General features: G+C 33.0%; 1 protein-coding gene across 1 annotated transcript; it reads left to right on the top strand.

Moving 5' to 3' along the window:
• Window positions 1-970: 970 nt before the first annotated feature.
• Window positions 971-18,447, top strand: LOC112033165 (uncharacterized). The gene is made up of 11 exons (XM_065775833.1): window positions 971-1,102; window positions 3,122-3,370; window positions 8,743-8,808; window positions 9,930-10,059; window positions 11,730-11,953; window positions 12,049-12,141; window positions 12,217-12,288; window positions 13,972-14,004; window positions 16,027-16,554; window positions 17,978-18,073; window positions 18,157-18,447. Exons 1-9 carry the CDS (start codon window positions 971-973, stop codon window positions 16,177-16,179), a joined length of 1,152 nt encoding a protein of 383 aa, XP_065631905.1. The 3' UTR covers window positions 16,180-16,554; window positions 17,978-18,073; window positions 18,157-18,447.
• The last annotated feature ends 4,240 nt before the right edge of the window (window positions 18,448-22,687 follow it).

Consider the following 22,687-nt stretch of genomic DNA (forward strand, 5'->3'; position numbering starts at 1 on the left):
TCCAATAGTTTGATTCGCCTCATCAAACTTTGTGGACAACTCTTCACGATCAAGTTCTACTCCATTGAGCTTCTTGGTGGCCAGCCTATACAATTTCTCATGCTTCTTAGAAAGCTTGTAAAACTTCTCATAGGCTGAATGGATATCATCTTAATTATCCATCTTCTCGAATTTTGACTCCACCAGTTCTTCTTCTTCATCCACTTCTTTAACAATTCTTTCAGTAGGATTGACTGTGGCAGTGAAGGCATTTAAGATTCTGTCATCCTCATTGTCGAAATCATCTTCAGGCTCAGTGTTACTTAAGGTTGCCGCAAGTGCCTTACTCTTCCCAATACTCTTGAGATACGTAGGGCATTTATGCTTCATGTGACCAAAACCATGACATCTAAAACATTTTGGTCCTACCGAAACAGTGTACTGACCGCCATCCTTAGTATCCTTCTTCCCTTTGTCTTGACTCTTAAACTGAGAAGAATTGGACTGCCTGCAGTCCTTGTCGAAGTTCCTCCTATTGGCATTCTTCATAAACTTCTTGAACTGCTTTGTAATGTAGGACTTCATCTTGGAATTTTCATCATCGGAAGACTCATCTGTATCATTGTTCTTTGCCTTCAAGGCCATGCTCTTGCTTTTACCCGTTTTGCCAATTCTAGATAGTCCTAGCTCATAGGTCTGCAAGTTTCCAACCAGCTCAGTCAAAGAAATTTTGTCAATATTCTTTGATTCTTCTATTACCGTAATCTTGGCATGGAATTTCTCAGGTAGAGATTTGAGCACCTTCCTTACAACCTTGGGTTCAGGGATGGTTTTCCCAAAATTGAAGGCTGAGTTCACTATGTCCTTGAGCTTGGCATAGAACTCATCAAACGACTCATCCTCCTCCATTCTAGTCTCTTCAAAGCTTGTAGTGAGCCTCCGAAATTTTGAATCTTTGACAGCCTTCGTTCCTTCATAAGTTATCTAGAGGATGGTCCACGCCTCCTTAGCAGTTTTAGTTGAGGATATCTTCTTAAACTCCTCATTGGTGACCGCGCTAAATAAAGCATTTAACGCTCTGTTGTTGAAGTTTGCCGCCTTGATCTTGGCGTCATCCAAATCGGTCTGTTCTTCTTTTGGCTTGGTCCAACCAATCTTTACAGCTTGCCACACCTTATCGTCTAAAGACTGCAAAAAAGCTCTCATGCGTACTTTCCAGTATGCATAGTTAGTGCCATCAAATAAATGAGGTATGATTAATGACGGTCCTCTATCCATGACAAACAGGGGTCAATGAATCAACACAGCAAAGATTAAACCTAATCAGAATATGCCTGCTCTGATACCACTTGATAGGCCATAAACTGAATGACCCCTTGTGATTTTAACCAATTAATTAATTAGTCAAGTTGTTAATTAATCAATTAATCATGAAAACGTGTGGAAGCACAAAGAAATCACCAATAAACTAAATAAGTAGCGGAAAATAAATAACACGGTAATTTGTTTACGAGTGGGGAAAACCCTTACGGCAAAAACCCCAACGGGTGATTTTCAGGTCACCACTCCCGAAACTCCACTATTATCAAATCAAGCGGTTACAAGTAAAGAAATCTCAAGTACCTTACCAACTTACAGTTGAACCCTTACCCCAATACCCAATTGGATTTAATCTGTAGTGACAATTTCCACCTTTAATGCACGGCTCCCAAGTACGTGGCTAACCAATGCGCGGATCCTAGTATGCGACTTCAAACACCAACTTAGAAGGAGAGGTTGGCTGCAAAGTTCTTCAGTTCGTCCTACACGATGAAGATCAGGAAAATGCTTGGTCACAAAACCCTTTGGTGCAAAATACACAGCAACTTCTTCAGAGAAGATGAACTAGGTCAAGAACTTCGTCTTTGATCACAATTTGCTTGAACAGAGATTGCTCAATACTTTTGCAACTTGTATACAATTTGACGGTTCTTAAAACAATCCTTTTATATGTTTAGGGTTTGGAGAAAAGAATGCCCAAAAGCATATTCACATATCCCAAGAAATCAGATCAGAAAATCTGATTTAATAATTCTCGACAAATAGTAGGTGTCGAGGAGCTATCGAGCAAGTGTCGAGATTTAATGATTTTGCACTTCAGCTTGTTTTTCTTGGACAAACTTGATGACTTCAACACTTGATATTGAAACCTTATTTCTTGAAGTATTAAAAACACCTAGAACTACCCAATTACAAGTAGAATGTGTTTTGTCAAAAGATTAGCCAATTTACATAAATACGTGACATATGTTCTTAACAAGTGAAAACACATATGTCCTAACAAATACTCATATGTCCATTTGTTACCTATATAGAAAACTAATTTACTAGGTTTTAATCTTCTAGACCTAAAAAGTCAAATGTGAGTAAAGTAAAAAAAAAAAAAAAAACACTTAATGAGAGGGGAAAAAAAAAAGATAAACGTTTCATAGGTGAGTAGAGTAATGACAAAAAATGAGTTTAGAAATAACAAAATATTTGTTTTTACATTCTAGCCGAAAATTGTAATAACACTCAGAATTTAGTGGAATGGATCTGAGTGGGCTGAAATTTAGACCGAAGTGACGACGGTGGGTGATTCATATTGGTTATCTAAGAGTAATGGAACTTTCTAGCTGGAACGAAACAAAATTGACAATAATGTGAGGAATGAATAAATTCTCCTCCAACACTTGCTTATTTCATTCCCATGTTCTCTAGTATGTCATATTTACTTTTGATTGACGTTAGGTACACTACAAATTTTATTACATAAACTTTACAAACTTATATGTTACAATTACAAATTATTAAAAAAAAATTAATTCAAATATTCATTTATGGGTAAAACTTACCTTACGTGTAGTATATTAGATTCTCAAATTCCTCAATCAAATAATAATTACTTTATTAATTTTTAAATTAATAATTTTTTTGTATGGATAATTCGATAGTTAGATACCAACCAATTAAATTATAAGATTTTTGGCAATTTTAATATTAATCTAACACAATAAAAAGAGGGAATTTGAACCCTTAATGTCTTAGGCACGTTAAGAGATGCCAACAAATTGAGCAAAAAAGCTTTTGACGATTTCTCATACTAGTATTGACATTTTGTTAGGATCTACTTGCTGGAGGCGTAGATACCTCCGTAACAATTATGGAATGGGCAATGACCAAATTGTTAAAACAACCACCCCTCATCAAAAAGGCCACTAAAGAGCTGGATAGAGTAATTGGGAGAGAAAGATGGGTGGAAGAGAAGGACATTCCACAACTTCCTTATATTGAAGCAATTGTGAAAGAGACAATGAGGAAGCACCCTGTGGCTGGATTCCTTGTACCACGTTTAGCTCTTGAAGATTGTGATGTAAGTCTTCATAAACACATGGAGTATAGGGAGAGATCCTTCACTATGGGATGCACCTGAAGAGTTCTGCCCAGATAGGTTTTTAGGGAAGGCTATTGATGTGAAGGGGCAAAATTTTGAGCTTCTGCCATTTGGTTCAGGGAGGAGAATGTGCCCTGGCTACAACCATGGACTAAAGGTGGTTAGCACTACCTTGGCTAATATGTAGCATGGATTTTACTGTAAATTACCAGATAACATGAACTGTGAAGATTTAAGCATGGATGAAGTTTATGGATTTGCAACATCTCTCAAATTCCCACTTATTGCAATGATGGAGCCTCGGCTTCCGCTTCATCTTTATTAGTTGTGAATTTGACATGTAATACCTTCTCTTTGATGTACCTTTTTGTTATTATGACACATTGCTACCAAATAATTGTGTCTTAGTCGTGTATGATGTACCAAGTCTCTAGTTTCGTTGAAAATAAACTTTCGAAAAAGAAAAGTTTGGTTTGGGCTACATTTTGAAATATGGTGAACAAGATTGACAAATGTGTTTTAATAAACCAAATGTTTTACTTTTTTATTTTTTTTAAGTAAAATACAATTAACACCCTTGTGATTTTGGCTAATGTCAGTAAGGTTCAAAACTTTTCAAAACTGGCTAGCTTGGTTCTTGAACTAGTAAAGCCAACTTGGACCCTAAACAATTACTCTCTCTCTCTCTCTCTCTCTCTCTCTCTAAGTCTCTAGTTTCGTTGAAAATAAACTTTCGAAAAAGAAAAGTTTGGTTTGGGCTACATTTTGAAATATGGTGAACAAGATTGACAAATGTGTTTTAATAAACCAAATGTTTTACTTTTTTATTTTTTTTAAGTAAAATACAATTAACACCCTTGTGATTTTGGCTAATGTCAGTAAGGTTCAAAACTTTTCAAAACTGGCTAGCTTGGTTCTTGAACTAGTAAAGCCAACTTGGACCCTAAACAATTACTCTCTCTCTCTCTCTCTCTCTCTCTCTCATGGTGATTAGGGACCAAGTTGGTCACTTTTTAAAATTTTTGGACTTAGCTGACATTAACACAAATCTTATTGGCATTAACTGTATTTTACCCTTATTTTTATATTTTAATTATTTTTTTTTGAGTGTAAAGTATAACCCAAATGTTTTATGTGGTCACTCAAAACTGTTTAAACCAAAGTATTTGGGTCACAATTTATTTATAAGCGGGTTAAGACTCAATCTTACGGATTAGGCCCCAAACTTCCCTTGGTTCCTCTCAATTTCCTTGTGTTTCCCTGTTTTTCTCCTCTCTCTTGCTCTCTCCCTCCCTAGAATTTTCGAACCCCCTGCCTCTACCTTCTTCTCCTTTTTATAGTCTCTTATTAGTGGGGTCATAATCATTATCTTCCAACTTTCACACACATTCCTATGTTCATCAGAATCTCAAGGGATCCTCACGACTTTAGAAAATTCCCTTGGAACTTATTCCAGACGTCAAATAGTGTTCGGGGGTGGTTCCCTAATGGTACTATCAATTCTCAGCTACTAATCTTACTAGGTTCGTGTGTCACCCCGACTACCTTTGTTATCAGTCAGCGATTAGCCAACCACTTAAGAGCCTCTCAAGTTGTCGTCCCCTCGGCCACAGTCCCGATCTCAGGGTTGGGCCCATTGCGATAAGGCCCAAGGCCAATTCTCTCCTTGCGTACTAAGTTTAATTCATTTGATGGGCCTCGGGCTATATGTTGGGTTTTGATCAAGTGGGCAGACATGGATACTCGGGCCCAACTCACCCACATTTTACTAATTCAACTACTTTTAGAATTCTTGGACAACTTATCTTCTTTCAAATATAGATTCCAATAAAAAAAAATCAAGTTATTTATTTATTTATTTATAAAATTTATTGTGTGATTAGATACATATTCCAACGAAAACCTAGTATTTAATTTGAAGTTATTTGCATGTTAACTAAAAATAGTTAACATGTGATGTTGAACTTGACCATAAAAATAGAAACTTGACCTGTAAAAATAGAAACTTTCGTAAAGACCTTTTTTCATACGTGATGCTGAGCCCCCACCAGTTGTACAAATGTACAATAACCATGACAGCTTTTTAAAGTTTGAAAGTTATAGTTTTTAAAGTTTAAACCCCATTGGAAACCAAATGTACAATAACCATAAAGACCTCTTAATCTTTTTTTTTTTTTTTTTGATGAGAAAGACCTCTTAATCTTTGTTGAACTTGATCATATTAGGGTACCACCGAATGTTATGTTGGTATTATCTAATGTGACAATAGAATCATTAAATGTGTGAAAAAAAAAGGGAACTATTAAATGTGACAAAAATACAGTCACATGTGATGTTGGTACTACACAATGTGAGAATGAAACTGTCAAATTTGGATATTTTAGTTTTTTTTTTTTTTTTTGATAATAGGATATTTTGGTAACCTAGTATAGCAAGTTGCTTACTTATGGGTATAGTACCCTCCAATAAAAGGAGTATCGTAGAATTACCAAATATATATATATATGGGTTTTGAGATAATCACAATATATTGGTTTTGTTAAATATTTGCTATGATATATTTCATGTTGAATATGCTTGAATATATGTGAAAGAAAGAAGCATAAAATAGGAACACAAGAACACAAAACTTACGTGGTTCAGCCTTACGGCCTATGTCCACGGAGGAAACCCTTAAGTAAGCAAAGATTAAGATTACATCTTTATTATATACGAGTGTAGTACAAAACATGTATTACAATGAACCATAACATGGGTATATATAGTAGACTAAATCCTAAACTAATAGACTTCTAATACAAATAGGAGACTTGACTTACACACAAAGTAGAATTAGACTTGAGCCTATGCTAATGAGCTAATATGTCTTTAACACCCCCTCTCAAACTCAAGATAGAAGCTTAATGAAACCTTAAGATTTGACAAGAGTAAGAAGATCCCTTGAATGAATTTTGACTTTGTGACAGTGGTTTGAGGAAGACAATGGTCTTGTAGTGTTGATGCGACTTCTAATGGTGGCAAGATTATAAAAGAGTTTTAATGGTGGCTTAGGCCTATACTAATGGTCTAATATATCTCTAACAGTTTTAATATGCCAAACTAATACTTTAGCAAGTAGAGGGTAATGACCTGCCCATTGTGAGTACTTAAAATTCAAGCCCCTGGTTGCCTTTAACCAAATAAATTACACAATAATAAATCCATACCATTAATAATAAGATGCACTAAAATGACTCAATTTAACAATTTATGGTGATTAGTGATTACTATTCACTTTGGGTCTAACAAATGCTCACTAAAATAAACTTCAACTAATTCATGTTTTATTAAATACTTAAGACAATGACTATGTTAGCCCACAACATTAAAAAAAAGAAAAAAAAATTCACAATACAACACATCCACAACAAATGGTATTGACACTAACACCGAAAGTCACATGCTGGCATTTCGCCCAACTATAGGAGGTGGGATTCTCTTCTAAGTACAGTGGAAGTCAAGATGTTTTGCCAGCTTCTATACGCACAAAAACAAAGTTCTTGGCTTTTTTTTCTAATTGATTTGATGCTTGTCATCCTAATGATCTGGTGACCTCTAGGAAAAAATTAAGTGGCTCACTTTTTTCTAATTAATTTTACTTTATATACAATTATAACAATAAAATTATTAACTTTAAGCTAGCCATCCTTTAAAAAAAAAAAAAAATTATGCTAGCATTCAACCTACTGCAACCTTCATCATTTTCTCGAGTTGAGGATCAACTATGAACAAAATATTCGAAATGAGAAAACCTGCTCAAAGAAAGTGGTGGTTCTTATTGATGAAAAAAATTAAGAGAGAGCTGTTTGAGATGATTATTTTTAGAAGAAGGCAACTAATACACAAATAAGAAAATGTGAGTTGATATAAGTTGAGGGAACAAAATGAGGTAGAGGAAGACTAAAAATAATATTAGTGGAGTAGTAAAAAATGACATGTCATTTAAAAAAGTAACAGAGTGTATGATTTTGAATAAATTAGAATAAAGAAAAAAAAATACACATGATTGACCTTGATGAATTTGTTGAGGATCTATAATAGACCCCAAAAAAATTGGAAACTAAGGTTACATAATTGATGTGAAAAAATCGACTATTAAATTTTGTTTTTAAGTGAATATGTTTTTTACTTATGAAAATTAAGACTATTGGGTAATTCTATTGTTAGATTTTTTTTTATTAATAGGAAATAAAATTCAAATAAAAATTTGGAATAAAAAAAATCTCATTATTACCTTAAGCCTAAAATAGTAAAATTGCATCAAGCCCGTCCTTTCCATTAACGATTTTGTCTTTTAGCTTATTTCAGTTTGTGTTATTACAAAGTTGTGACTGTGGTTCCAAATGGTCTCATGATAAGTAAGTATATAACACAGTAGCACCAAAGGCCTATTAGTGTAGTTGGCACTTGGCACCTTTGGCCACTTCCTAAAAAAATGAATTGATCCACCAGCTTTTCATAATGTATGGGCTTTTTTTTTTAGTAAAATAGTGTATGCATTTCACATACCGGGAGGGAGGTGATGCATATAACATATTTGATATCTCCTCCACATGTGAGTAAACTTGAATTCTTCGGCCTAAAAAAAAGAAAAAGAAAAACTTCCTACAATACAATATGGTGAATCTTGCTTAAACAACTGAACCTACTTATTTCTAGAGCTAATTTGATTGTTTGAAAAAACAACATTTTTTTGCCTTCTTTTTAGCATACAAAAGTGATTCCCTTAATTTGAGATTTAAGATGAGTTTGGGATGAGCTTATTTTCTTCTGCTTATTTAGTTTTTAACCTACTATTTATGGGTCTCATTATACTATTCAGCTAATTTTTAACTTTTTTTTTTACACTTTTAGTAAAAAAATTTTAGTTTCAGTTAAATAAATTGTTCTTAAATAGACCCATAAAGTGTGTTTGGGATTTGCTTATTTGCTTTAACTTATTTAAGTTTTTAGCTTCTTTTTTTTTTTACTATTTACGGGTCCTATTACACTTTTTGGTATTATTTATGAGTTCTATTATACTATTTAATTAATTTTTAATTTTTTTTCTTCTATATTTTCAGCAAAATTTTTTTCAATTTTACCTAATTAAGTTGTTGCAAAATAGACCCTGCTCCGGTAATAAAACTATAAGATTTTTTTTTTATTCTCCCTTTTTGTTATATATATAAACCACTAAAATGAACCTAAAATTTAGCCCCTTTTTTTTTTGGTCTAGATTTGTGAAGAGTGTGAAGTTAATTAACAATAAGTTATTTTCAAAAGAGCTGGAAGATTGGCACCAGGAATGATCTTTCTCATGTAAATGGCAGCAACAGGTAATTGTTCGTAGGTGGGATCAACTACAGGAAAGATTGGTCAAAGTATTGGAAGAAGAGGTTTGTAACCATTTTAGTTGCACTTACCATTTTATTTATTTCTTTTGGTATGTGATGCATATAGCTACTAATATGGGAATAGAGTCAGACTTGTGGCCTCAAGTCTTGACATTAGTTTGGGAACTTGTGCCCTTTTAGGTTTTGGCAAAACAGAACTTGCTAACCTGCTGCATTTTGGAAGCGCTACCAAGCAAGAAAAATCAATCAAGCATCCATTTTAGGAAAACGTGATTCTTTTCCCCTCTTTGCAATCAAATACTTATAAAGCTTTGGAATCATGTAAGGAAATCAAAAGATGGTTTTATTTAAAAACATTTGAGCATTTGACCAAGTATGTCAGATGAATTATAAAGTTGACTTAAGAGTTAGTTGTCAACTAATTTTCCAATAGGGGTAGAGACAGGATGGTTACATCTGAAAACCAGACTAACCTGATGTCAATTGATTGCTTAATGCAATTGCACTATTGGTTTTCTTCTTGTCTTATTTCCTTAAATTGGGTTTTAATATGTTTTCTAAATCAGAGTTAACTTGAGAATTGACTGCCCAAAAACATATTATAGCAAGTGTACAGTTAACAATGCGAGTTACATTTGGTGGTGTTTCTGACATTTCTGCATCATGTCATTTTATTGGAACGTATTAGGTTATATATCTTAATATGAATTCGAATATTTTTCTGACCTACTCTAACCATACAAAAGTTGTGGAGTGCCAAGAGCCTTGTAACTCAACTAGCTCTTCTTGGTGATTCCAACAGAGACATTTAGAGTTCAAATCCCCCCTTCCCCATTGTAACTGTCGAAAATGCAAAAATTGTGTAGTATAGTGAGAATTCCAACTTGACGTATACTTTCACATGGTTATGTTCCCCTACTTAGTAGATCCTATTGTTCAAATTTATACAAGTGGATGTTCAACCCTCGTAATATATTCTGCTAGGAGATCACTTACAAGATTTATAGCTATTATGCCACTCAGTTTCACCAAGCTACATGCTTTGAAGCTTGAAACTTTGCTTTTGTGAAGAATGCTGCTAAGTCTCTAAGGTCTAAATTTGAAAATCTTATTGATCTGTAACTGTGTTTGTTTTTTCTCTCTCTCACTTTTCCTATTTTAAGGAAGAGAGATATTGTCAAGCAGTTAAAAGTTTGGAGTTTGACAGACAACTTGGTCCTTACAATCTAAGCCAGTATGGAGATTGGAAGCATTTGTCAAATTACATTACAAAGAGCATTATTGAATGGATTGGTAAATTCCATCTAACTACACCTGAGGCTCTTAATACTGCAATCTATTATGAGTTTCTTTACAATTGTCGCTTGTGTTTGATTTATTATCTATTTTCCATCTGCATATATGTTTCTTTTTCAATCAATTTTAGTTTTTTTTCTCTTTTCATGCTGTGCGATATTTAGATGCTTCTTGCTCACTGATTTTCTGTTCTAGTTATGTTTCTTATGAAAAATAGATTAAACAGATTTGAGACTAGACTTTGAAGTTGGAAAATGGTAGGACTTTGAGATGGACTAGCACTAGGCAAATGGTGGAAATTAAGCTCATAATTATCTAACTAAAATTGGGAAACCATGTAATAGTAGAAAGCTTCAACAATTCAAAGTAGTGTCATGCTATGGGATACATGTTATATGTCTATAGATGTGTGCAATTTTCTCATCGATTTCATATTGTGTGGGGGAATTATCATCTAAGAAGAGATAATTAACCATTTCTTAGAAGGATTTCTGTTTTCCAATACGGTTTATTGTAGATACCCTAGAGAGTGAGAGATAAAGGTATTCTGTCTTTGTGTTCAAGATCAGGGTGGAGGATGAGATTGGTTCCAAACTCACTAGGTGTGTGTGCAAGAATGAAGAAATATGAGGTTGTGGTCATTTTTGGTGAGTTGATATCTTGGTGGTTTCACAATTGAGAGGCACATGTAGTAGTTAAAGTTGAATGGAAACTTTTGGTCTATTGCCGGGAAAAAATATACTGGGGCTATGGTCCCCGAGCTCCTCAAAGATTACATTTAAGCAGTACAATTTGGTTCTATTCTAATTTTGCCCTTTAAAAATAATATCCTGGCTTACTAAGCTTTATGCAATTTATCTATACCATCATATGTTTAAACATTTCTACTCCTTCTGTAGGTCCCCTCGAAAGGTTTCCATTGTCATCCCTCTGATTGTATCTAAGGTACAAATGTGTCTAGAATTTGTCATTTAACCATTATTCTAGTATGCATAAACTTTCAACTTTGTCCAATGTAACTCTTACGTGATATGAACTTTGACACTGATCACTCAAAATATACATTGATTCTTTTTACAGCCTAGGATTTGGTGCTGTGGGAAAAAATTTATTGTGTGTTGGTGTTACATGGGTTTGAGGGATGGAGAAGTATTCTTGAACTGCCCACTTAAAAAGTGATTTGATCCTTTGATTTTTCCTTATTTGGTATTTATTGGTTTTTGCCTAAATTTTTGGGTAGAACTTACTGTGGCTTGTTGGGAATGAAGGCTTGGGGGGGGAAGGTTTATTATGGCTTGGACACCAGCTTCTTGTTTGATATATTACATTTGCAAGACGTGTAAAGAAAGGGCATTTGATTAGGTGGAGTGTTGCTTTAGTAAGATAAATGGTTTGTGCCACTCAGAAACTTCAATAATGTTATCTATTGTTTATACTGCACCTAATGTCTACCATTATATCATTGTTTTAATTGGTTTAGATCATGAATTCTATTTTATTTTTTATACCAGTTATCTTCAGTTATCTTGATTCTTTGTTTACTGTGAATCTTTGGTTTAAATTATGAGACTAAGGCTTAGTTTTTGTTGTTTGAATTTATGGTTTGTGTCTTCTGATTGTCAATTCTGCATAAACTTTTAAATTTAAATGATTCATTCAATATGCAGAACCCATTGGAGGAGAGATCACTGTTGCATGTGAATCAGGGATAGTTACAAACACTCCTAAAACAGCAATGGAGAAAGCACTAGATGAGCAGATGAAGTCTAGTAAGTTCTTAACATCATTGGACTATTCTCAAAGCAGAAGATGTTACTATACATCAATTCCCCATGTTATCAAACAAAAAGGAATACATGGGCAAGAACTTATTTCCTTGAATATTGACAAGGTAAGAGATCTTAGAGCCTTAGACATGACCTCGGCAGATTTTTCTACCATCTAGCATTTGCTGATTTAGGTTTTAAATTCCACTGATCTGTTCAGACACAATTGTTAGAAAGTTTGCTGATAAAGGATTATGGAGGTTCTGAAGATGTACTTCTTGGAGAGCTGCAATTTGCATTTATTGCATTTTTGGTATGTGTAGACCTTTATAAAACTTCTTTATGTTGAAATTGCTGTTAGGTTTTATGACATCTGAATATTCGGCAGATGGGACAATCACTTGAAGGATTTCTACAGTGGAAAGCTTTGGTTAACCTTCTATTTGGATGTATTGAGGCTGTAAGTATTCATTTGGCTAATAGTTTTCCATTGATTTGTTGAACACTTTTGTGAGATTGAATTTGTTCTGTCCGTCCTAATGTTGTGAGTAAACTTGAAAGGTGTAGGCATATTGGGTCCTTTTGTGCCACATGTCATCTTCTGCTTTCATAGCTTTGGTTTAAAGAAAGATGCAGAAGATGATGTGATGATTCTCTTCAGTCCCAAAAACTTGACTTAATATTTTGGTATAATTCAAAACATTGATACACACAATTGTCATTGTTTTCATTGATCTCAAAGCTTCATTTTCAAAAACATGTGTGGAATATTAATTGATTTAAAAATACCTCAAATCCATGTAGTTTCTTGTTACTTTGTGTAGGAATTCTAAGGCACTTTATGCTCTAGGGCCAAAGTTGTGGTTTTGATGGTGCAAATTGCCAGATTTCCTCAACTTTTGTCATTTAGTTGAACAAATGTGGTTGGAACGCAAGCCTTTTCTTTTAAATGATCTATCATACAAAAGACTTTTCTTAAAAGTTTCAGAACATCATTTTCTTTTGGTATTTGGACTTTAGGTCACTTCAGTGCTTTTATATCATGGGATATCAATCTGTTTGTAGGTTTTACGATGCAGGAGCACAACCAGAGATTAATTCAATATTTACTTTTGGATTTTCATTGTATTACTTCATATTCTAAGTTTTCATTTATTTAGTTTGAGTTATGATAGAGATTAAATTCCATATTCTTAGGTAGGGATCAGTTTAGCATTTGGATTGGTATTTGAGTTGGGTTAGGATTCATTTCATGGATGTTTGTCTTTATCTCTTATTTTTCTGGAAGCTCTATAAAAGCTGTAGATGATTTACTTCCTCCATCCCAGTTTGTTTGTCCTCTATTCCGTTTTGGAATGTCTCAAAATATTGTCCTGTATCTAAAAATAAAAGTTATTAATTTACTAATGTTCCTATTATACATCTACTTTATTTTCAAAAATATTTGAAAAGAAAACTAATAAATATTTAAAAAATCAATCTAATTGGAGCACATTTTTAGTTGCCTCATTAAGAATAACTTTTTTTTTAAAAAAAGCTGATAAATTTATTTGAGGGTAGTTTTGTAAACTTACACATCTTTATAAGGCAGACAAGACAATAAATGACGTTACTTTAAAAAGTTTGACTTTTCAAACAGGATAAACAAAGTGGGACAGAGGAAGCATTTTGTAGGCAGACTATTGAGACTTGATTAATGATATTTATTCGTGCAAATTGCATCTGTTTTCGGTCTATGATTCCAAACAACCTTTAGGTGGTGAAGCATAGGTTGTCTTGCATAATTTTGCTATTTGATATTGCAAACAGCATTATTGTAATTGCGGCATTGGTCATTGAATAGTGATACCATCATCGTTAGAATTAGAAAGGCATAATCTTTGTTGGAGGTGACTCAAACATATTTGTTGATGCTATGTTGTGGAAGTTTTTAATATCTATTTATTGTAGAAAATTTTACTTGTTTTTGAAATAATTCATGGGTGATAGCATGGTTGTATGTAGCTATATAGTTAACATATTATTATGATATTGCTTGGAGTCCTATGTGGTTTATATTTAATAATTTTATTTTAATTTTTTAAATGTTGGGAGGATTTTATTTTTGTTAAGATGTATGTCTGAAAGTTTATATTTTTTGTAGCCTTTTCGTACAAGGACTCAACTATTCACAAAGGTAATGCTCTTTTCTTATTTATTTATTTAAAAAAAATTATTATTATTATTTTTGGTAAATAAAAGGAAAATTGGTTAAATTGTTATTATTATTATTTTGGTAAATAAAAGGAAAATTCATTTTTTTTTTAAATTTTTTGATAATTCGATAGTTACGATGGGAGAAGGGGATTTGAACTTGGATGTATTCATTTAAAATACCAAGAGGTGTTAGCTGAGTTACAAGACTTTTGGCTATTTTACTATCTGATTAAATATGCGGAGTAGTGGTAGCTTGGGCAGAGGCGGTTCTACATGTTCAGGGGGTATTGGGAAGAAAAATTATTTATATAAAATATTTTTTTACTAGTTTAATTTAATCTTAAAATACTTTTGCACATCTTGACTTAAATCTTGTACACCCTGAACACCCTGATCACATATTAGCCCAATCCAAAACCAAACAACAACACAGATTTGACCATCCCCAAACCAAACAACATAGATCATGGATCTCTCTCTCTTTGATCTAATTTGATCTTTGAACTTAGTCTCATGAATCTTATCTCATCTTATCTTTGTTCTCTATTTGTCTATCTCAATCTCTCTGTCTCCAAGAGTAAAGAGTGAGTGTTTGTGAGTATCTCTCTTTTTATTATAAATTTGTATTATATATGTGTGAGTGTGTTTGATATTGATTGTGTGCATTATTTTTCAAATTCTTTTTTTATTGTTATAATGTTTCTCATGTGAATTGTGGTGAGTGAATGTGTAGGTGTATAGTATAAATATAATATAACTTTTTTTAATTTAATAATTAGGAAATGCTGAGTGTTTGTTACATGTGTGTGTATGTATTGTTGTCAGTATGATGTAATAATAACTTTTTATTATAAAGTTACATTCAAGAAAAAAAATGGTAGAGTTAGTGATTGATTAATTGTTCAAGCATTTGATTGGTCAAGTAGACACTTAGTGTATTATATATGTGTGGATGAGTGTGCTTGTGTGGGTCAACAACTAATAAAGTGCCAATGGGTTGAGTTTTGTCATTTAGTTAAAAATATTTTTATAAAAACAATGACAAATAGTTAATGACAACTACGTACAAATAAAAACATTATACAAACTTGTCACACCCTACCCACATTGACAATAGATAATGACAATTGATTGTAAAGCCCGTAGAAGAAAATTGTAAAACTTAATGTGCGAGTTTATTTATTTATTTTTGTGTGTGTTGATAATTCGATATATTCAAGTTCTCTTTTTATAAAATTTTGTTTTCAATTTAAATTTTTTAATGACGCCCTAAAAAAAAATTCCTGGAGCGCTTAGGATGTTATTATTAAGGCATATCCAAGATGCAAGTCAACCCTACAAAGCCACTGGCCCTTTGCCAACTATCTTCTTTTTGTGATTTTGTTTTTCATTTCATCATTGTGCTCAGTGTGGGGCCATTTTGTTTGATAGACTATAGGACCTTGTTTCCTCGTTAATAATAACATCGATACACTAAATAAGAAAGGATAAGGTTGTTTGATAGTTTGTCCTAATTTTCAAAAGCCTTATCAGTTTCAGTTGGCCTTTTGTTATATGTTTGGGTTATTGAAAGTTCTTATTTTAGTTACTTCTTTGAAGTCCTCTTCTTGCTGAAGGTTTTATTTCTTATGTAGTCCCTTATAATTTGAAGTATTTAACTATGATATTGGGCAAGAAATAAGCTTCATTGGTTTATCAGGTTGTGACTATATTTGCAACATCTGTAGTTAACTTGCATAGAATTTCCTAGTATGTTTGATTTACCAAATTAAAATTTTTGATGCATTGATATTTGGGAGTATGGTGATTTGAACACTAGATGTCTCGGTTGGAAACATTAAGGAGTGCCAACTAATTAGCTACATGGCTCTTGGCAATTCGCCATATTAAAATTGCATTTTCTTTCTTCATTTAATATTGATTAACACTCAATAAATGTAATTGTCCTATTTTTGCTGTTAGTTTTATATAGAGCTCTGACAACTTATAGAATTCTATGCAGTTCATTAAGGTTATCTACTATCAACTAAAATTTGGGCTTGAGAAAGATCGTACAGATACCAGTGGTGCAGCAACCGGGCTATCCGCACTATTGGATGATTCGTGGTTATCTACTGATAGCTTTTTGCACCATCTTTGCGAGGCACCTCTCTGAGGTTACTAATTCATTGTTTAAATGTATGATTATGCTACCATGCTTAACGGACATTTTTGCAAATTTACAATTTCCCTTGTTGATATAACTTTTATTGGCAAGTCAGATTTCAAGGCTTTCATTGATTGGGTAAACTGTTACCTACTCACCAACATTTATTGGTCAATTTGAGCAACTTGCTTAAGAACCAATAAAAATCGTTGCTTAGTCAGTTTTAATCACATTGATTGAATTATGTTTCCAATGAACATTTTTACTTGTTAAAGAAGAAATGGAAGTTCATCACAGGTTGTTGACTAATTGCTGAATGGAATTGCAGGACCTCTTTTCATTGATGCTAGATGCCTCATCTGTTGATGGACATCTGCTATTGTGGTATGAACACTAATCTTGCTTCTTCATGTTTGATTCTTTGTTGGTTTGGAGGTTGGGGCTTGGGGCAACTTGCCAGGCTTTCATTTTCTCGTCATACACTTTTCTTTTAGGCATTAGCAATTGATTCTCTGTTTTGGTCTGCGTAAGATTATGGATTTCTACTCTGCAAATTAGACGTTGTATATTTATTACTTTAACTGGTTTCATAGAGATACAGAAATCTCTCGTTAATTCCAACTCAATCATTTATGATTTTAATTATGAATGCTTAATTTTTGTCTTTTACTAGTTACAAGTTCATATCTCTAGTGTCATTTGATTCATTTCATACTGAATAGCTAGATCTTAATACATTTATGGAATATTGAAAATTTAAGTATGTTTTAGGATGATATCATGCAAGTTGAAGTATGCATTTTTTGATTTCCTTGAATAAGGTGTTTACTTTCTTATTTTTAATAGATAGAGACAACTCTATATTTTTCTAAGATTGAATCAATAACCTCAGCCTCTATATGCTTTATAGTGGGAGACATACAATCAAGGCTAAACTACCATCTACACTTTGTAAGTTTGGGGTTGCTGTCCATTGACAATGAGAATTTGTAATTTACACCCTCAAGTATGAAATCAATGTCAATGTGCCCCTTCTATCATGGTCTGTCTCATTTCAGCTATTAATCCACTCAAATATGACATCATTACAGGGTGGTTGCAGTGATTTACCCTGGGTTAGCCTTTAAGTTTGTGGTTAGGCTCTGAGGTCTTTGGGCAATGGTGCTTAGATGGGTTGATTTTTGGATTCGGGTTAATTTCTTCTCTTTTTATTCGAAAGGACGTAATTTTTTGGTGGATTAGCGGCAAGAATGAAAAGACGTTGAGGGACAAAATGATAGCGACCCCAAACTTAAAGGGTGTAAATCATATTTTAGTCTAGAGTCAAATTTTGGTGGTTACCTTGGAAAATAGTTGATTTGTCTTGGTTTCAGGTGACCGACAGCCCGATATGAATTTGTGATATCAGTGGCATACCTGTAATGGCTAGTAATGGCTTAAATGCATGACATAAAGGCCAATAGTGGTCAATATTTGCCATATGGTATAAAGGCCAATAGTTGTCAATATTTGATATTTTTCAACAGCCTAGTAACTGCAGCTGGTTCTAGTAAAATTTTGTGTCTGTGACTCCCAATGTTATGTAAGGGCCAATACACTCGATTTGATGCACATTACTTTTAATGCATTTTAACACTTCGGTTGAAGTCATTTGGTCCATAGGCCATAGGAAAGGAGTTTGTTGAGCCTTCATTTGAGTGAAACTTCCCATAAGAGAATGTTAAGCTTTCACTTCATTGCAATTTGCAAGTAGTTGTTTTCTGCTGATTAAGACAAATTGTAATGTCCTCTGTTTTTATTATTATAGACGAGGAAACTTAAAGAGTTGCTTGAGAACAATCTCGGGTGGGAGTTTCAGCTGAACAATGCAGTTGATGGAATATACTTTGCAGAAGATGACGAGGTTAGTGTGTATCTATATTAAAAATTTGATCTATGAACTTTCTCACTCATGATCTCATCTTTGCTCATTGTTCAACTTTGCAGTTTGCTCCAGTAGTAGAGATGTTGGATGATCCAAGTTGTAATTAACTTCGGCAATTAAAGATAGGGATTGTGGTCCTCCATCCCATTACTGTAAACACATTTTAGTGATACCTAACTTGGTTTACAATATTTCAATTTCTTGCCAATTTTAAGGCAAATTCTTTTCAGTTTTCACTGGTGCAAAAGATACAAATATTTTTGTATATTATGAAAAAAGACTTGGTATTTATATGTAAGATGTAATAGACTTCTTAGAATAATGGTTATGTTAAATTCTTCCATTAGTTATCAGCTTAAGATTTTGGCATAAATTGGTAATTGATTATGGTATTAATCACTTATTAAGGGAAAGTCTAGGCTCACACATAAGGAGGTGATAGAATAATGTTAGATTATTAAGTTTTCTATTTCCTTTTCATTTTAAAGATGTACAATGTTCAAGCTTTTGGGGGTGATTTTGCATTGCTAATGATCAAGATTTTCTTGTGACTTGATTTCATAATGATTTTTATTTGCCAAGAACCTTATAGCTCAATTAACATATTCTAGTATTTTTAATAAAAATATTTAGGGCTTAAATTCCTCCTCTTCATTGTAATTATTGAATTTTCAAAAGTGAATTAGTTATTATTTATTTGGTAATGTAGAGCTTTTTTAGAAGAGCGGGAATGTTTGTACAAGAATTAAAAATAATAAAAGAAAAAGAAAATAATTGTTATCTTAAGTAATAGCTCAATTTTTATGGCATTCTTTTGTGCTCCGGACATGTGGCTTGAATATTATTTTTCATACTCTTACTATTTATCATCTAAACAAAAAATGTATAGAAAAAATTAGTATAACTGAACTAATGACAAGGTTGACTTATATGGTTTTTGGGCCCATTTTATCCTCTATATATGGGTGGAAAACGTTGCTTTTAATTATGCATCTCAAGTTTGATTTTGTGGTGTTGGTTAAGAGGCTTGTTGCTTTGCTAAGAGAGCTGCAACTCTTTTTTGCTTGCTTTGCATGTTTTTTTTTATTTTTTTATTTTGGCTAGTTTATGAGCTACTTGACTTGTTTGTAATTGTGTTTTGTTTTGGGAAATTTTCTTGCTCAGTTTAGAAAAAAAAAAAAAAAATTCTATTCTTTTCTTGTTTTGAGGAAAAAAAAAAAATACAGCAGTGGAACATGTTGGATTGTCCATAGCAATTTTAAAATACAAGAAATATACAAATAGTAATGAAAAGTGTGTCACGAAATTGAGTTGAACCTTTTTTTGGGAGAAAAAGAGAAGAAAATCTAAACTCTGACAGCAAGCAAAGATAGAAGGTAATGTACCATTGCTGTTCTACATGTCGTTCAAGAGGTATTGGCAAAAAATTTATCAATATATAAAATATTTTTTTACTAGTTTAATTTTATCTTAGAAATACTTTTGCACACCCTGATTTAAATCTTGCACACCTTAATCACATATTAGCCCAACCTAAAATCAAGCAACAACACAGATTTGCCCATTCCAAAACCAAACAACACAGGTCATAGATCTCTCTCTCTCTCTCTCTCTCTGATCTTAGTATCATGAATCTTATCTAATCTTATCTCTCTTCTCTATTTGACTATCTCGGAATCTCTGGCTCTAAGAGTAAAGAGTAAGTATTTATGAGTTGTATTTCTTTTTTTATTATAAATTTATACTCCACTTGTCCCAATTTGTTTGTCCTGTTTGAAAAGTCAAACTTTTTGAAGAAACATCATTTATTGTTTTGTCCGCTTTATAAAAATGTATAAGTTTACAAAACTAACCTTAAATAAATTTATCAATTTTTTTTTTAAAAATAAAATAGTTATTCTTAATGAGGCAACTAAAAAAGTGACCCAATTAGATTGATTTTTTAAAATATTTGTTAGTTTTCTTTTCAAATAGTTTTGAAAATAAGGTAGGGGTATAATAAGAATATTAGTAAATTAATTACTTTTATTTTTAGAAACGGAACAATATTTTTGGATATTCCAAAATGGAATAGAAGACAAACAAACTGGGACGGAGGGAGTATTATATATGTATGAGTGTGTTTAATACTGATTGTGATATTGATAGCGTGCATTATTTTTCAATTTTTTTTAATAATATTATTTGTGTGAATTGTGGTAAGTGTGAATGTGTGCGTTTATAGTAGAAATATAATATAACTTTATATAATTTAATAATTAGGAAATACAGAGTGTTCATTACATGTGTGTATGTATTGTTATTATTCTTATGTTATAATAACATTTTATTATAAAGTTAGATTCATGAAAAAGAATAATAAAGTTAGTGATTGATTGATTGTTTAAGCATTTGATTAGTTAAGTAAAGACTTAGTATATTATTTATGTATGGATGAGTGTGGCTATGTGGGTCAACAAAAAATAGAGTGCTTGTCATTTAGTTTAAAATATTTTTATAAAAACAATGAAAAATAAATAATGACAATTGCATAAAATAAAAACATTATACAAACTTACCACACCTACCCACATTAGCAATAGATAATGGCAATTGAGATTGGACAAACAGAAAATCTCTAAGAACTCAAGCAAAAAAAAAAAAAAAAACTCACACATAAGTTCTACCTTAGTTGGTTTCTCCGTTAGGGTATGTTTGTTTGAAGGTGAAAGCTCGAAAATGAATTAAAAACATAAGAGCTATTTAGACCCTCTAATTAAATATTACGGCTCGATTGATTTTACTCTAACTTATACTAAGTGCATAATAGAGAAAATATGAGCGAATAAACAAAATAATTACTCTAAGCCATATTCGTAAAGCACAGCAGTAAAATGAAAGCTAAAAGAGTAGGGAAGAAGAATGCAAATACAAGAAAACATGCCGATGTGTTATCGAAGAGGAAACCGAAGTACTCAGCGTAAACCTCTTTGCCGCCATCCAAGCGATAAATCGATCCACTAGACAATTAGTTGGGATATATGAATAGTAAAAGACCTTCCAAGCCTAATCTACCCGAAACACCTAAGCCCTCTAAGTTTCTACTCCAACAAGGCTTCTCGGAACTATGTCTTGTCTAGTTTTCTGGATCCCGCAATATGCCTGATTGTATTCGCCAAAGCTTGGCTTCTTCCAATGCTTCCCAGTAGCACCAAAACCTCACTTGACACTTAGTATGGGTGTGGTAAGTGTTTGGGCTATCAACCTTTCAAAGATATAGAAATGGAGAGGTAGGAGTTGAGGAAAAACCACAATGGATTGTGTAGAGAATTGGAGGTATAACAATCTCTAACTCTCAAGGATTGTGGCTAGGGTTTTCTCTCAGAAGCACTCCTTAACATCTGTGGATAATGTGGGTATATATAGTGTGGGTAGAGATACTATGTATCAAATATGACAGATTGGCAAAACAGAATATTTTGTGGGTATCTCATGGGAAGGCCTTACCCGCGAGACACTTGCGAAAACCAGCTGTCACCAACCTGTCCCGACTCTTCGCATTCTAGTCATGTGTTGGACACATGCTTCACCTCGCGGGAAGCCTTCTTGCGAGCTACCGCGAAAACTTCTTGCTCTTCACTTTGCCTTGAGTCTTCACACACTCTCTTTCACACAACCCTTACAAGAAACCCCACATAAAATACAGGGTACAAAAGATTAAACAAAATTACAATTAAATTTGGTACTGAATTAAAGCCAACATAAAATAGTTGTAAATTACAACTTCACAGAAATGATTTTAAGGAGGATAGAAAATTAAGAAGAGAAAAGTGGAGAGTGGATGTTTGATTGAGAGGGGGAAAAAAAAGGTGGTGGGCATGGGTGTTTTCTCCCCCACCTAGGGGGGGGTGGGGGAGAGAAGCTCAACGTATTGAGCTGATGAAAATGCCCATGTAGGGATGACAATATTGCATATACAAAAAAATTCATGTCAAGGAAATTTGCTTCATCCATAAAACCAAACACTATCTCATTCACATTTTTTACAATTACAAAAATTGTTGAACCCCTACTATCTTGCTTTGCTTTACTCTCTCTAGGAAAAAAAGAACAGAGAAAGAAATCTAATGTTAATTCTAAGTTTCCAACTCAATCATTTATGATTTTGATTTTGAATGTTTTAATATTGAAAATTGAAGTATTTTATTCATTTCATATTGGATAGCTAGATCTTAATAAATTTCTGGAATATTGAAAATTTAAGTAGGTTTTAGCCTTTTAGGATGATATCTTGCAAATTGAAGTATGCAATTTTTTTCATTTCCTTGAATAAGGATGTTTATCTTCTTATTTTTAATAGTTAGAAACAACTCACGTATTTTTACAAGATTGAACCAATGACCTCAGCTTCTATGCTTTATGGTGGGGGACATACAATCATGGCTAAAATACCATCTACACTATATGTTTGGGGTTGCTGTCCATCAACAATGAGAATTTGTAATTTACACCCTCAAGTAAGAAATCAATGTCAATGTGCCCCTTCCATTGTGGTCTGTCTCATTTTGGCTATTAGTCCACTCAAATATGACATCATTATAGGGTGGTTGCAGT

This window comes from Quercus suber, unplaced genomic scaffold (genome assembly GCF_002906115.3).
Source record: "Quercus suber isolate HL8 unplaced genomic scaffold, Cork oak 2.0 scaffold_120, whole genome shotgun sequence".
Lineage (NCBI taxonomy): Eukaryota > Viridiplantae > Streptophyta > Magnoliopsida > Fagales > Fagaceae > Quercus > Quercus suber.